At 45.7% G+C, this 16,218-nt stretch overlaps 1 protein-coding gene across 1 annotated transcript; it reads right to left on the reverse strand.

Annotated features, from left to right (window-relative positions):
* Nucleotides 1-1,773: 1,773 nt before the first annotated feature.
* On the reverse strand, nucleotides 1,774-3,346 carry LOC115543852 (mucin-1-like). The gene is made up of 4 exons (XM_030356494.1): nucleotides 2,883-3,346; nucleotides 2,656-2,769; nucleotides 2,278-2,370; nucleotides 1,774-1,986 (listed from the first exon to the last, which is right to left on the reverse strand). Exons 1-4 carry the CDS (start codon nucleotides 3,004-3,006, stop codon nucleotides 1,880-1,882), a joined length of 438 nt encoding a protein of 145 aa, XP_030212354.1. The 5' UTR covers nucleotides 3,007-3,346; the 3' UTR covers nucleotides 1,774-1,879.
* Between the last annotated feature and the right edge of the window lie 12,872 nt (nucleotides 3,347-16,218).

The following is a 16,218-nucleotide window of genomic DNA, read 5'->3' on the forward strand; positions in this document are numbered from 1 at the left end:
GTCTGCTGCCATGAAATGAACCTGTAGTAATGCAGTGTAAGATATGTATATATATTGCACATTATATATTATTACATTATTATATTTTTTATATATATATATATATATATATATAATAATTATAATATAATAAGATAAGAAAAGTAAAGTACACGGGTGCAGCAGCTGGGCTCCACGCTGCCTTACAGTTCGTTAATTTCATGATACAAGTAATTGTCGTGCCATTTGGGTGTGCACGTGAATATGCGAAAATAGTGCAACCGACGGTGTTTGCAAATGGATTATTTCCGATAACAATGGATTATTTTGGCGATGGATTAGAAATTATCAAGAGCATGGAGCGAGCTAGTCTGCAAACAAGACAATCTTCAAACAGTGAGTGTACTTGTACTAATTTATCTGTTTCTCTAGTAGTAGAAGCTAAGTGTACCTTTCGTTCCTCTGCCTGGCAAGCACGTTTCTGCGCTCTTTGGCTGCGCATAAGAGCAGCGCCCGGGTCCGATCTGACGGGTATGTCCGTGTCTCCAGCACTATATCCACTAAAATTAAAAATAGTTGGCACAGCATCTGGCTTCAGGCGATTGGTGGGACGGCGAACAAATCTCCCATCTTCAGAAAAAGCTCCCTCTTCGATGTAATCAGCCTTTATAAAGTGGTCGCTACATACTCTCTGCCCTGGTCCCATTGGGGGGCTGAGGCGTTTCAATGCAGCTAACCATCTTCGGAGCACTTCAGGCTTCTTGACGGGAATTACATGGAAATGAACTATTCTACCGCTCTCCTTTAACCGATAAAATTTGTTTGAACAGCCAGGGGCAATACAAAAGGACCCCCTTGTTCTTCTTCCAATATCCGACATGTTTATTTTAAAGAGAAGAAACCATTCTGATGACGTAGCGCCTGCGTTTTTAAAACATGGCTGCGCCCTAGAGGCGAAAGTCGTTATAAACATGTCATTTTACGGTGAAACTACTTGAATTTCAGTATTGATGAAAATCCATGTGTTTCCAAAAATGAAAAAACAAACAAAAAATTGACACAGTTCTCAGTGCTTCATTTCCACTTTAAATTGTGCAACATGAACATTCCATCTTTTCAAAGATAAAATTGTATAACATTGAAGTCAGTTCCTTGGAGCCATACCTGCCCCTTTAAAAATGGCATGTTTTCAGGCCAATGTGCCCTACTGGAGACAGTCATTTTCATTGATAATTACTGTCTCCACGGCTTATTTGATGTGTTTTAATGCAGAAAAACACCCTTGGGTCAATTTTCGCCGGAATTACACTTTAATGCAACAGATTGACATATTTCCAATTTGAACTGATGAAAATCAACAATAGAAATGTGGTTAGAGCTCTAGATTGCTCAAACATCTGGTTGTAGCAAGAATATTTAAAACTCACTGTCATTTTCCATGGGGAATACACTGTTCCTCTCTCTGGGGGAGCGGGCCCTGATGCCTGTGACAAGAACATCAGACATTGAAAATGTTAGATGAAGTGTTATGTGCTATACAGACACATTCATTACTTTTAGATCAACTTACTGTTTGAAGCTAAAGGAGAACCACCAGGACGGGAGCCTTTGTGGTTCCTGGGTGAGGAAGAGGGGCTCCTCATGGACTGGCCTGTGACAAGAGTGAGAGACAGGGAACATATTGGGGTTGTGTTCTAGACAGTAACGTTCAGACAGCATCTTTTGCTTCAGTTCATTTACTTACTGTTTGAGGTTTGAGGAGAGCCACCAGAACGGGAGCCTCTTTGTATTCAAAGAACAACATCTTAAGCAACCAGTGGTCCCTGGACCGCACTTTGAGAACCACTGTGCCACTGTGCTAGACAATAAGGTTCAAACGGCATTCTTTCCTTCAATTCATTTAGGTCAACTTACCGTTTGAACTTCGAGAAGAACCACCAGAATGGGAGCCTCCTCTGTGGTTCCTGGAATGACTGGATGAGAGAGAGGGGGTCCTTATGGACTGGCCTGTGACAAGAGTGAGAGACAGGGAACATGTTGGGCTTGTGTGCTATACAGTAACGTTCAGACAGCATTCTTTGCTTCAGTTCATTTAGGCCAACTTACTGTTTGAGGCTCTAGGAGGACCACCAGAATGGGAGCCTCCACTGTGGTTCCCAGAATGACTGGATGAGGGAGAGGGGCTCCTCATGGACTGGCCTGTGACAAGAGTTAGAGACAGGGAACATGTTGGGCTTGTGTGCTATACAGTAACGTTTAGACAGCATTCTTTGCTTCAGTTAATTTAGGTCAACTTACCGTTTGAGGCTCGAGAAGAACCACCAGGACGAGAGCCTCCTCTGTGGTTCCCGGAATGACTGGATGAGGGAGAGGGGGTCCTTATGGACTGGCCTGTGACAAGAGTGAGAGACAGGGAACATGTTGGGCTTGTGTGCTATACAGTAACGTTTAGACAGCATTCTTTGCTTCAGTTAATTTAGGTCAACTTACCGTTTGAGGCTCGAGAAGAACCACCAGGACGAGAGCCTCCTCTGTGGTTCCTGGAATGACTGGATGAGGGGGTCCTTATGGACTGGCCTGTGACAAGAGTGAGAGACGGGGAACATGTTGGGCTTGTGTGCTATACAGTAACGTTCAGACAGCATTCTTTGCTTCAGTTCATTTAGGCCAACTTACTGTTTGAGGCTCTAGGAGGACCACCAGAATGGGAGCCTCCTCTGTGGTTCCCAGAATGACTGGATGAGGGAGAGGGGCTCCTGGATGAGGGAGAGGGGCTCCTTATGGACTGGTCTGTGAGAGACAGAGACAGGGAACATGTTGGGGTCGTGTGTTAGACAGAAAGTGGTGAAAGTGGACAGAAAGTAGATGGCACTTTATTCTTGAGTTCAATTCGGTTAACTTACTCCTTGGAGATGAAGGTGAGCTATCCTGCCAGGACTCACCCCCAACATCAGAATGATTGGAGGGGGAGGGGCTCCTCTGGGGGTGGGCTGTGACAAAGTGAGAGAACATGTTGAATTGAGTCATTCATCCATACATTTCTTTTTTTAGTCCATTTAGGCAAACTTACTATATGATGAATCTAGAGTTGGAGTATTATCCAAAGAGGTCTGGTCCTGGTTTCTGACACTGGGTGTCTCTGTAACAAATATAAATGATCATGCCAAAAAATGTTGAACTCTCTCCCTGCTAACTGATTTGGATTTCTTTTGACATTCTTAACTAGTCCACTTGACTTAACATTAGTCATATTTGGTGGCTTTGGTGGCTTGCTGAGCAGTCCTGTGCTTTTGCCTACATAGAAACAGAAAAAGTATTCATGTCGCAAACAGTATTTGTTTGGCAAAGACATATTTAAGACTTTTTACATTAAACAACCCTGGCGATTTTTTGGGTCTGGGTTCTTCATCTGATAGTTCTGGTTCTAATGAATTACAACAAAAGTTAATTTACATTCCAGGGATACAAATGTTTCAACATTTGGAATGTGATGGATTACAAACAGCTGTAAGTATGCTTGCCTTCAATACAATCAGAAAATTGCTTTCTTTTTATTGCCCTTTTCCCCAGTTCTGGAGGGTCTTCTGAATCTGTCTGTGCTGACGATGTATAATTAAACTCGGTGCACTCCTTTTCACTTTCTGTAAAAAAGTCAGAAGTTGCAAAGTCATGTAAACCAACCGACATGTGTTATTTGGAAATTTTCTTTATAGCAGTGTAAAAAATTACATGGATGTAAACTAGCCCAAAATCTCAAATTTGACCAGGTCATGAAAAATCGATGTTTTCACCTGCCGTGTCTCGCCTTAAGCATCACATATTTTTATGAGGGGAAAGTCCAGCCAGTCTCCAGCTGGATTCGTTTTGTTTTTCCAGGCCGACGCCCGTCCCTTTTTTGGCCATCTGAGGACTTTCCTTTCTTCGTCAATCCAATTTATTGGCAGCACCCCTTCAAAAACTTTATCGCCCTCCTGCCACACAGCCCTCACAAACGCCATAATCTGAAACAAATAAAAGTAGAGTTATTATGCAACAGACTTATACTGAACACAATATAAAATATACATGTTATATTATTTAGTATATTATTATGCATGTTATATTATTTAGTGATGCGAACTAACATCCCCATCAGAACCCTGCACACCCCCACCTTGACAAACTCATTTTCTGTGGGAAACACTGTACCTCGTTGTTCAATTATGCAGAAGTGGAAAAATTGCATGCCCCCTTCTGTATGGGATGCACACAGCTTTCCTCTTTAGGTCACTGGATTGAAGGATTTTTGTCCTTGCCATGCGGTATGTGGTATTGCCAATAAATGCTATATCGATCAGCTTTGATTCACATGGCGTTATGAAAAGGTTTGACGTGTGCTTTTCAGGAATAAATCTGCAATTGAAATTTCCATTTTCTCCAACTTCTTCTATGATGGCCACACTCTTGTCCCCTAGGACGAAGCAGGCATCCTTGGGCCTCACTGAAACGGTAAGTCTTTCTTTGGCCTGTTTTGATTTTGCCCCCTACAGATCCTGCCTCTCTGCCAGTCGCTTTGCCACTTGCGTCAGCGGATCATGACTTGTTCTGACCATTTTCTTGATGGTTTGCATGAAATTCTCAAATGGAAAGCCAGAAATCTCATTCAAAGAGCAACTGAAATGTGCAACATCCTCATGAATGTGCTTTAACGCATGCACATTGTAGACTGTGAATCTGTCTCCATAGATATCTTGAAAACTGTTAACAAAATAGGTCAGCAGGTCAGCTGCATATTGGAGTAGAGTGTTCCTCCTGTTGGCATCGGTGGTAAGCAGGATGGACATTCCCACTCTCAGACAGAGAAAATGATCGTACACATCTTGATCAACCAGTCCATCAAGGACCACAGGTCCCGTGTAAAGAAGGAACTGGCGGAACTCTGTCGCCTTCCATCGATCCAACTCGGTGACTGCCCTGGGCTTCCTTGCCACCTCACTTGGCATTTAATTTCTTAGCCCTACAAGTCTTGTAGACAATTCAGATCTCTGCCTGGTAGATAGTTTCCGGGGGTTGGTCACACGGTAGAGAAAATGCAGAATTCGCCTTACAACACCAAGGCACACAAGGTGCATATAATCGAGGACGAATGACGTCACACATGGTACTCCTGCTCTTAACAGTGGGGTCTCTCCATGTTGGTGTCCTTTGTAGGCTACCTGGCAGAACTTTTCATCTGTCCTACTAGGGAATTTCTCTTTTGAGTTGAACACCACTCTTCCTTTCCATTCACCCAGCTCCTCACACCTCTCACAGCTATTATAGCCTGTATGATAGATGATGTTTTTAAGAAAAGCCCTTGCTGGGGCATCACAGATGAAGGCTTTCACCGTAATTTTCACAATTGCCCCGTTATATTGAAAGCCACTAGTTGAGAGATTATTGATGTCTTCCACCAAGTCTTTTAAGTACTCTTGTAGAGGCTCAGGCTTGGATGTGCCACTGTAAAGTGCGGCTATGAATGGCTCTGATTCCTCTGCCTTTGCCAGGATGGGCCAGAACTGAGTCCCACTTGACTTGAAAATTGGCACACCATCCACATTTATGCACAAGGAAATTCGGTCTATACAGGCAGGAGACTGTTGAAGTGCTCTTTGTGTGCCTCTCTCTAAACCATAGTAAATGTAGCGGCCATTACATCGCTCCTGCAAGCTCACTACTTTTGGAGTTGACAGAAGGGTCCTCGAGTCCCTTGGCAAATCTTCATGTCCGTGTCGTTGTAGGATTTGCAACAGCTCATTTACTGACTTATGGGTAAGTTTGTTAGCCAATGCCCAATCTGCCAAGTCACTCCCCAGATCACTTTCCGATGTTGCCTCTGTTTCGTTTTCAGATTCAAGCCACACAGCCTCTCTGTCACATCCCTCGTCATCACTGCCACTAGCCGTATCAATGTTGCTGATGTCCTCATCATCGTGAGTGGACTCTAACTCCATTGAGTTCTCTTCATCCTCAGTAGCCCACTGCTTTATGGTTGACTCAACCCTTCTCCAGTTCCTGAGGTAGAGCGAATCCATGGTTTTTAGACCACAAACTGAAACAAGAAACAAATCATACAATGTAGTATTGTGTTTTTGAGGTTTGCATGCTTTGGTCATGTCCAGTAAGATGCATTGCAGCATGGGAAATTACTAAAAAGAATCTCCGGCAAAGTAGTAGGGTCACTGATTTCACAAATTCCAGATGGTGTTTTGGATCACCAACAAAATGTCTGAAAAATTATATTTCCTAATGTTTGACTAGCTACCTACTTTTATCTGTGAATGATCAACTGTATTAAACTACATATTGCTTAATAAAATGAATCAACTGTCCACATTATCTAATTGCTGGACTAACTTTGCAGTGTTTCCCACAGAATTTTCTAAAACTATGAGGGTTGGGGGGTGGTTTGGTCATCATACTGTAATGTGTATACTTTATTTTACTGGCTACTTTAGGTAGGCTATATCATGTCTTTCGGGTTATGCTCTCTCACACAGCGATTATGAGCTTGGAGTATAGATTAAACTGTACAAAAATACTATCCTGTTGTTATTTGTTTCAAGAGGGGAATTTTTGAAGTGACCTCTTTAATCCTCTAGCTAATTAACAACCTCAATATAAAACATGCTAATTAACGTCAAAGATTGTAGTGGAAGACTATACAAACACATATACAACTTGCCATAGGCATATCTCTGGTTGTTGTTTCTGTTCCACGACATATTGTATGTCATGTTTGGGGTGTGGGATGAAGAGAGGGATAATTTTAGTAATTTAAAAAGTCTAGTTGCTACTGAAACGGACTGTCAGAAAAGACCGGGCTACTAGCTGCACTGTTCCCTCAAACAGTTTGGCTTCAGCCCACACCTCCCCTACGCAAATCAAATCAGTGGCTTGAGAAGGACTGTTCATGCAGATTACAACTGGCGCGGTGTAGCCTACACAACCGAGTTCAAAATTGATGCACTTTGCAAAGTTAGTATAGCCTACTTATCACAATGTTGTCAATCGCAAACCCGAATTTATTCACACCGAACTACCTGTAGCTTAATTTGCAGAGGACGAGTGAAAGCACCCGTTTGATAAATGATCCAGTAGTGGACTAATTACTTTTAAGAAATAATCTGTAGCCTAGGGTAGGCTACTGCAAAAACAATGTCGTTGGCGATTTAAACTGTCTTATCTAGCGGACGTTTTTACAATAGAGGCTTAGGCAACTGTTCTGGTTCGTAAATTAAGTTCTGGTTCGTAAATTAATTTGCCCTAGGCTACTTCCAACTCCTGACGTCATCTGTATATTAGTGAAAACCTAAGAAATGAAACTATTTAAATGTATAAAGTAACGCTATAACTCATCTGAAAAATGATGATTTCTGTAGTTATCCTGGAATGGGGGAACAGGGGAACAGGAGTACACGAACAGACGAACAGGAACAAATTAATTTATTGAAAAAACGATTGGATTAAAAGCAAACAATGTTTACACCTACCTAATGCATTAACTTAGCCTAAGAATTCAAGCATAGTATAAAACGTTTTCTAAACGACAAAAACAAAGGATGCAAGCCGCAAATGGACCGTGGAATCCCCCCGCCGAAAATATCTTCCCGCGCCTCTGGTATGCTTTGGGATGGCAAACATATTTTCTTCAAATCAATTTTTAGATAATGGCGCTAAAGTCAGTGGCAAACACTATGATATGATGCAGTGATGCACCCGTTCATGTCGGCCAGATCAGGAACATGCACATATACTCAATGGTTTGCCAGGTGTATTGGTAACGTTAGTTCGGTGGTAACGTTACTGGCAAGGTTAGCTATCAAGACCTTGTCTAAGACACGTTGAGAAACGTTGCTAGTTTGAGCAGCTAGCTAGCGCTAGTAGGCCTATTAGCCAGCCATGTAACGTTAGAGTCCGGTAATGTCATTAGCAGCTAGCAGGCTCACGTCATCTGTATTAGTGAAAACCTAAGAAATTAAACTATTTAAATTCATAAATTAACGCTATAACTCACCTGAAAAATGATGATTGTGTTTATCCTGGAATGGGGGAATAGGGTAACAGGAGTACACAAACAGACGAACAGGAACAAATTAATTTATGGAAAAATGATTACTATTAAGTATAATATCGATATATAACTATTAATATATTATCTATTAAGCTATTAATGTATGAATCAACTATATAATCTACCACTATTACAAAATCGCTCACTACGCTATATCTCTGACCGCTCTCCAGCCTTCTCAAAACCCACAGCTCTGACGGTTTTAGAAATGCATTTACCAAAACGGAGAGTTCCCGCGCTTGAACATGATTGGCTGTATCGCGTTCAAAGTCGTTCTTGTCATCAAGATTCTAAGTTACAGCATTCCATCGTCCTGCAACAGGCTGTTCCTTTCCGTTATTAACCAGAAGAACATTAATTTTGTTAATAACGCCGCCATTTTGGTAGCAACAACTATGAAAACAGACCAAAATTAAAATGGCTACCAAGAGATTAAATTAATTTATAACAGTATTGAGTTGGTTGATATGTGGTCTGAAACGGACGTCTAAAAGACTAATTTTGGTTGAAATCACGGCCATAACGGACCGACGGGATTTAGCCCAGATATCAACGTCCAAAAGACGTTGTGTGCTGGGTGGGACTGGGGTTCTTATAGTGCGGTTTAGGTTGCAAGAAGACTACGCACTTTCATTGTTATAATTGCAATTATATAACTACAATTATAAACCGAAAACAGCTCTTAAAGCACCTGGAATCTCACGCAACGCAGAGGCCCCTCCTGTGAGACATGTGGCCCCTCTAGTCACCCCAGTGGCCCCTCCAGAGAGACATGTGGCCCCTCTAGTCACCACAGTGGCCCCTTCAGTTTCCCCAGTGGCCCCTTCAGTTACCCAAGTGGCCCCTCCTGTGAGACAAGTAGTCCCTCCTGTGAGACAAACAGCAAAGGTTACTTGTTCACACTGCAACCTGCAATTAAAACGGAAAAACAACAAGACCCACATACGCCGAAAGCACGTAGATTATTTCGAGGTTGTTTCGAAAGAAAGACATTTGGCATGCCAGTGCATCGATACAAAAAATGGGCGGACGTCAGTACGCCTTGGCCCCAGACTATCTGGCGCCGTGTGAGGCTCCTATGAATTCAGAGGTCATTTTGCTGCTTTCCACTATTAATGTATCTATATGATATATAGGCCTGATAATACTCATAGTTAATTATAAAAGGTAATGGTTAATCTCTCCCATACTACCTGTACACGACCTGACCTATGCTTTGTGGTAAGCAGGCTATCACAGCATTTCGCTAACCCCACAGATGAGCACTGGGTTACAGTGAAACATGTTTTGCGCTATCTCAGGGGTACTGTAGACAAACAGCTCTGTTTCAGAAAGAGCAGTGAGGGTCTAGGCCTTTGAGCATACAGTGACGCAGACTGGGGGTCAGACGCCAGCGACAGGCTAGTACGAGTGGTTATTGTGTGAGCATGAGTAAAGACAGCTCATTGGTCTCATAGAAAACCAAGAAGCAACCAACAGATGCTCCATCCACTCCATTTATTTTTGAAAAGCGAAGAAATACCACCCCAGTTGCCCCACTACGACATATTCATAATATACTGATAGCCATTTTCTTACCATCAACACAAAAACCCCACAGTTGTTGGAAAAACCTTGCCTGGGTGCACCCTGTAGTATGGAGAGTACACATGTTTTAGTAGAAGGTAGAATCAGATGGTTTATTTCTGAAATAATAATAAAAAAAAAAAATGATCATCCACAGTAAGAGCCTTCCAAGGCCCAGGGGCTAAGATCTGAGCCAAGTTTCTGTGAACACAGTATATATGAAAGTCAATTTAACAGTACAATACTTCTGCTATTCTTAACCCTCCTAAAAATGCATAAAAGCTTAGAACACAGTTGTAACAGGATAAGCCAACAGGCTGGAATTCAAGTAAAGTAAATTCAAATAAATGGCCTAATGGGGTCAGAACAGCCCCACTGATAAGTTGCAACTATGCCTCTGTTTCACGCATCCATTTGGAAATTATGTACAGTATCTACAATTTTACTTTATGTAAAACAGAGCCATAATTTAAAAATAAAAAATAGATGAGTGGTCAGAACTACCACTATCCAGCAATGATAAAACTAAAAAACCTGAATGGTACGGTGCGACTTTGATCTCTCAACCCACATAGGCTATAATGGTCCTTTGAAGCCTGCTATAGTAGGACACCTTGGGCTCGTACACAGAAATGTGGTATTTGGCTTTGGAGCTTACCAACTGTAAGCTCCAAAGACCTTCAGCACCTGCCCCCTTTTGCCGCTGTATGAGGCTTGCTTTCCTCTCCTCTCCAAACCATTTGTTTTAGATCATCCCAACTAAGGATTCCTCCGATAAAACAGGAACTTTGCTCTCTGACCGTGGGCAGTATGACAGTGACCTCAGATGGTGACATTCAAAGGGTAAGATCCTGGATCATACGGCATATTCTGCATTCAGTTGGCGTTGGTTCGACTCACATAAGATTTTCTGTGTAGGTCCCCGTGTTTTTTTTAGAACGTGTATGGGGGTTGCTGGACCATGAAACGACTTTTCAACTGCAAACACAGGGAAGCCCCCTTACACCAATTTGAAGCCCTCTTACACACCATTTCTAAACCACATAGAAGAATTATTTTCGGCTAGGAGATGGCGCGTATATGACCGCCTACCTCATGCTCGCATGCCTCTTCTGCAGGCAATGGAACAGGCCTGCGGAGACATCAACATAGGGTCAATCCATGGATGGATTCGGCACACAAGGCAATATTTTCCCCGATGCTTAGCGGGAGAAAACATTGCTTGTGATGTTGATGAGATCCTATGGCCAGACCCCAACAGACGGCAGGATCCATAAGCCCACCCACGCACAAATGCCATGACTTTCTGTGTTCACAGTACAGTATGGTTTATTTTTTTTATTTTATTTGCTCAAACTGTATTTACTGCACTGTAATGTAAAGTACTGCAATGTACAGCATTTAGTATTTGATCTTTTGGTTGTGGTGAAAACGTGCCCTCTGTGGAACTGAATAAAAACAGTGAACATGAAAGACTGCAGTGTTTTATATAAAGTAGACCAGTGTGTTGCTGCTGATCTGAAAGTGTATTCATATGATGCAAGTGTGTTTCATTTTAACATCAGAGTGCCATTTTTACAAAGAATTGTTAGGTTTCAATAGCCGAGTTTCGATTTGACATAGATGTGAATGGTTTATTTCCCAGTGTTGTGTCTTATTTGCTTGTGTGTTGAGTTTTGACACAATGAGCCAAATTTTGCAAAACGTGTTTGTCAAGGGGTAGAATGTCGAGCGGTCTTAGGATCAGCACAAAAAGGCAGTGGTGCAGCAAAAATTACTTTTATTTACATTTTCAGAGCATATACAGAGAGCATGGCCTAGCTTCTGCCTTCTAGCTCCCCCGTCGGGACTGACACGGCTCCCTTATATGGGCTGACCCGAGATTGGTGCATACCAATCCCTCAAATATCAGCGGGGGTGTTTACATATCAAATCAACAAAATATGCATAAAAACTGGTCAAAACAAACGTATCTTAAATGAATTAAACTACAACACCTTAGTTAATATTCGTGCGTCTATACCCGCCACTACTTACAAATTATATATTCCAACAAAGATAATTGATTTGGCGGAGACGCAACGGCGTCACTCGCACACGCCCCGCACCATATAGCTGTCCCCAGTCGGGCACGCGCTTCCTAGAAGCCGCAGGGATCGCACAGCTGACCACGGCGGTGAGCAGTTCTACTTTTTACCACTCCATAAACAAACCCGCCCCACGATCGCATCATACACCAAACCCCAAACAATATGCAGAAACTATGCAGAAACTTTATTGCGGGTTAATCTTGCACGTCAGATAAATGCCCGGTGCGGCCTCAATACGGACGCGTGAGGACGCGCCAGTAGCCGCGTCATCACACACCCCCCTACTTAAGCTTGAACCTCCTCGTAGAGGCGGGACAAGAAGTCAGCAGTCACATTGTCTTTTCCAGCCTTGTACTGGACAGTGAACTTATACGGCTGCAAAGACAGATACCACCGCGTAATCCGGGCGTTACTGTCCCTCATGCGATGCATCCATTGCAGTGGCCGGTGGTCAGTCTCTAGCACAAACTCTTTCCCCATCAAGTAGTACTTCAGAGTGTCCAGTGCCCACTTGATGGCCAGACACTCCTTCTCTACCGTGGAATACCTGGTCTCTCTGGGGAAGAGTTTGCGACTGATGTATAGGATCGGCCTCCACTGGTCTCCCTCCCCCTGTAACAAGACGGCCCCCAGCCCCAGTCCTGAGGCATCCGTCTGGACAATGAAGGGTAGGTCAAAGTTGGGGCTCTGCAAAACTGGACTGTGACACAGGCTGCCCTTCAGGTCCTGAAAAGCCTGTTCACACTCCTCTGTCCACACCAGCTGGTTGGCGCTTGATTTGCGAGTGAGGTTGGTCAGCACCGCAGCCCTAGCAGAAAAGTTCGGTATGAACTGCCGGTACCACCCCACCAAGCCCAGGAAGGAACGCACTCCCTTCTTGGTTGTGGGTGGCGGGCAGCCTTGGACGGCCTCCACCTTGTTCACCTGAGGTTTAATGTTACCGCCTCCAAGAACATACCCCAGGTAGCAAACCTCAGGTCTGGCCAGCTGGCACTTGCTGGCATTGACCACCAGCCCGGCAGCCTTGATCCTCTGGAACACATCAGCCAGGTGGGTCAAATGTTCATCCCATGATGAGCTGTGGATGATCACATCATCGATGGAGGCAGCGGCGTAGCTTTCAGCCCCCCTCAGCACCTGGTCCATCATGCGCTGGAAGGTCGCCGCCGCTCCATGTAACCCGAACGGCATGGTGGTGAAGTGAAATGGCCCGGTTGGAGCCCTGAAGGTGGTCAGCTCCTGGGCCTCAGGCGTTAGCGGCACCTGCCAGTATCCTTTGCACAGGTCCAGTGTGCTAAGATACTGTGCCTTGCCGAGCCGTTCCACCAACTCATCCACCCTCGGCATAGGGTAAGGGTCGAAGGCAGAGATGGCGTTGAGCTTCCTGAAGTCCACACAGAAGCGCAGCCCCCCGTCCTTCTTTGGGACGAGCACCACGGGGCTGCACCATTCGCTTCGTGATGGCACAATAACGCCCATCTCCAGCATTGACTGGACCTCCTGCTTCAATGCAGGAATCAGCCTTGCAGGGGCCCTCAGTGAAGTCTGGCGGATTGGCCCTGGAGACCTCAGCTTAATGCTGTGGTGTATCAATGTCGTCCGTCCGGGCTCCTCCCGGAACAGACCCCCAGGGACAACCTGCAGGAGCTCCCTCTGCCGCTGGTTGGAAAGGTGCTCCACAGAGGGACGTGAGGCCGCGCCTCCGGCGGTGGGGAATTACTGCTCCTTCAGTTCCTCCTCCTCGTCCACTCTGCGGGCCCACATCAGGTCGCTGGTGGCTCCCGGTCTGGATATCCACTCCTTGAGCAGGTTAATGTGGAACACCTGCTTCGGCTTCCGTCGATCCGGCATGGCGACCTCATAGGTCACCGGGCCCATCTTGCGCAACACTTCAAAGGGACCCTGCCACTTAGCGAGCAGGCTGCTCTCTGAAGAAGGGAGCAGTAGGAGCACCTTTTGGCCTGGGTTGAAGGTACGACTGCGGGCGGTCCTGTCGTACCAGGTCTTTTGGCCCGTCTGGGCCTGCGCCAGGTTGTCGTGGGCCAGACTGCTCAGCTCCTCCAACTTGTCTCTGACTCTCCCATCCAGGCCTCTCTCAGGATATCCAGGGGTCCCCTCACCTGACGTCCGTAGAGCAGCTCGAAGGGAGAGTCGCCGATGGACGCTTGCGGGACTTCTCTGTAAGCAAAGAGAAGATAGGTCAGCCTCTGGTCCCAATTATCTCCCGTGTCGCTCACATATTTCCGCAACATTGCCTTGAGCGTTTGGTTGAAGCGCTAAACCATTCCGTCAGTCTGAGGGTGGTAGGGCGTAGTTCTAATGCCCCTGATCCCTAACAGTGAGTACACTTGCTTCATGAACCCAGAATTGAAGTTGGTGCCCTGATCTGTTATGATCTCTCTAGGGATCCCCACCCGTGAAAATAGCTGCATTAGACTATTCGCTACCTGTCTAGACTTGGTGTTTCTCAAGGGGAAAGCCTCAGGATAGCGAGTAGCATAGTCGCATATTACCAAGATGTACCTGTGGCCAGCCCTACTCCTGTCAAGGGGGCCTACAACATCCATAGCAATCCTAGTAAAGGGGACATCGATGATGGGGAGGCTAATTAGGGGTGCCTTCATGCCTCTTTTTGAACGGGAAGTGAGCTGGCAGGTCGGGCAGGATTTACAAAAAGCTACAACCTCCTGGTATACACCAGGCCAATAAAACCGGGTAGCAATCCTGTCCAGGGTTTTCTGTTGCCCTAAGTGGCCTGACCAGGGAATACTGTGAGCTAGGTTCAGTACCTTAGCACGCAGTAGCTTAGGTACTACCAGTTGCTCTCCCTCAGCACTTACACGCATCAGCCTTCCCTCTCTCAACACAAAGCACTCTTTTCCACACACTGCCGCCCTAGAAACATCCTCCTCGTTCCTCACTCTCTTGAAGTGGGCACTCAATGTGAGGTCATCTCTCTGCACCTGCCCAAAGTCCGCAACCTCCACCACACTCACATCTAGTGGTGGTAGGGGTAGCTGCTCCTGTACTGGAGTTCCTAAAACTTTTTCTCTCCTCTTAACTGACTTGGGTTTCCTATCCTTCCCCCCTGAGCAACCTACAGGAAAGGGTAACTCCTGCCACGAAGCTACATCCGTGGCGTTAGCCTTAGCTTGAGCTCTAGTTACCACACAACTGCTCGCTTGGGGTAAGTGACGCTGCAATAACTCTGCCAACACAGGCACGTCCTGTCCTAGCACCACAGGGTAAGGACAGTTATCCATCATGCCGACATTCAGCAAGTAAGACTGACCTTCAATCTCCACCTGTATGTCAGCTGTCTGGTGCTCACTCTCGTCACCGTGTATACAACGTACCTTGACGCTCCCCAGTCCCACTAACCCCTCTGTACCCAGACATGCTCTTCGGACAAATGTCTGGCTACTGCCTGAATCTATTAGGGCTTTCCACACCTTCCCCCCGATTCTGACGGGCACTATAGCATCCCTAGAGCTAGGGGTTGCCTTAGTAGAACCATTGCATGGGGTGTAACATAATCTGGCATCTCTAGTGGGCGCTAAAGGGCACTCTGGTTTGATATGGCCAGGCTTTCCGCAGTTATGGCAGATTATTTTATACCTAGGCTTACTGGGCTGATTGGGCTGCTGGGGCTTACTATTAGGGCTACTAAGTCCCCTGAACTCACGACCACCACGCCCAGACTTACCAGAGGGCTTCCGGTCAAAGTCCCGCTGGGCGTCTTGGCTGCGTCGGTTTATTGTCTCTTGGTTCCCGCCTTGGTAACCTTCCCTGTGTCGGCGGGCAGCGAGGAAAGCCTCCGCCAGTTCAGCAGCTTGCTTCGAGGACTGTGGGTTATGTTCTTTAACCCACACCCTCAGTTCCGGGCTCAGTATGCGGAGAAACTGCTCCAGAATGATTACATCTCCGATCTGCTCTTTAGTCTTCTCCGCGGGGCAAATCCACTTTTGGTAGAGGTCGGTGAGTCTTGATTGAAGTTCCCTCGCCGTCTCATCCTCCAGGAAGCCCATGGAGCGGAACCTGTGATGATAGGCCTCTGGGTCAATTTCATACTTTGTCAAGATGGCTTGTTTCACCTTGGCATAGTCTCTGGTGTCCAGTATGTCCATTGCCACATAAGCAGCACGGGCCTTCCCTGACAACAGGGGTACAAGATACAGTGCCCAACTTTCCACTGGCCACTGGTTTGCGAGAGCAATCCTCTCAAACGTGGTTAAATAATGTTCAATGTCCTCATCTTCCGCGTATGGGGTCATCTTCGGTGGACTCCATCTGAACGGCGCCGGAGGGAGATAGGGCCTTGGAGTATCCGAGAGAGGGCTGGATGAACGTGAACTTACGTCCGGCCGGGGTATGCTGCTGGCGGGACGTGACGTCCTCGGCGAAGAGCCCGGATGAGGATTTTGCAACGGAGCAAAGTCGGGCGCGCGGTGTGCGTCTTCCTCTTCTTCCCGCTCCTGTCGCTCCTCCCTG

The sequence above is a fragment of the Gadus morhua genome, chromosome 5 (genome assembly GCF_902167405.1).
Source record: "Gadus morhua chromosome 5, gadMor3.0, whole genome shotgun sequence".
In the NCBI taxonomy this organism is placed as follows: Eukaryota; Metazoa; Chordata; class Actinopteri; order Gadiformes; family Gadidae; genus Gadus; species Gadus morhua.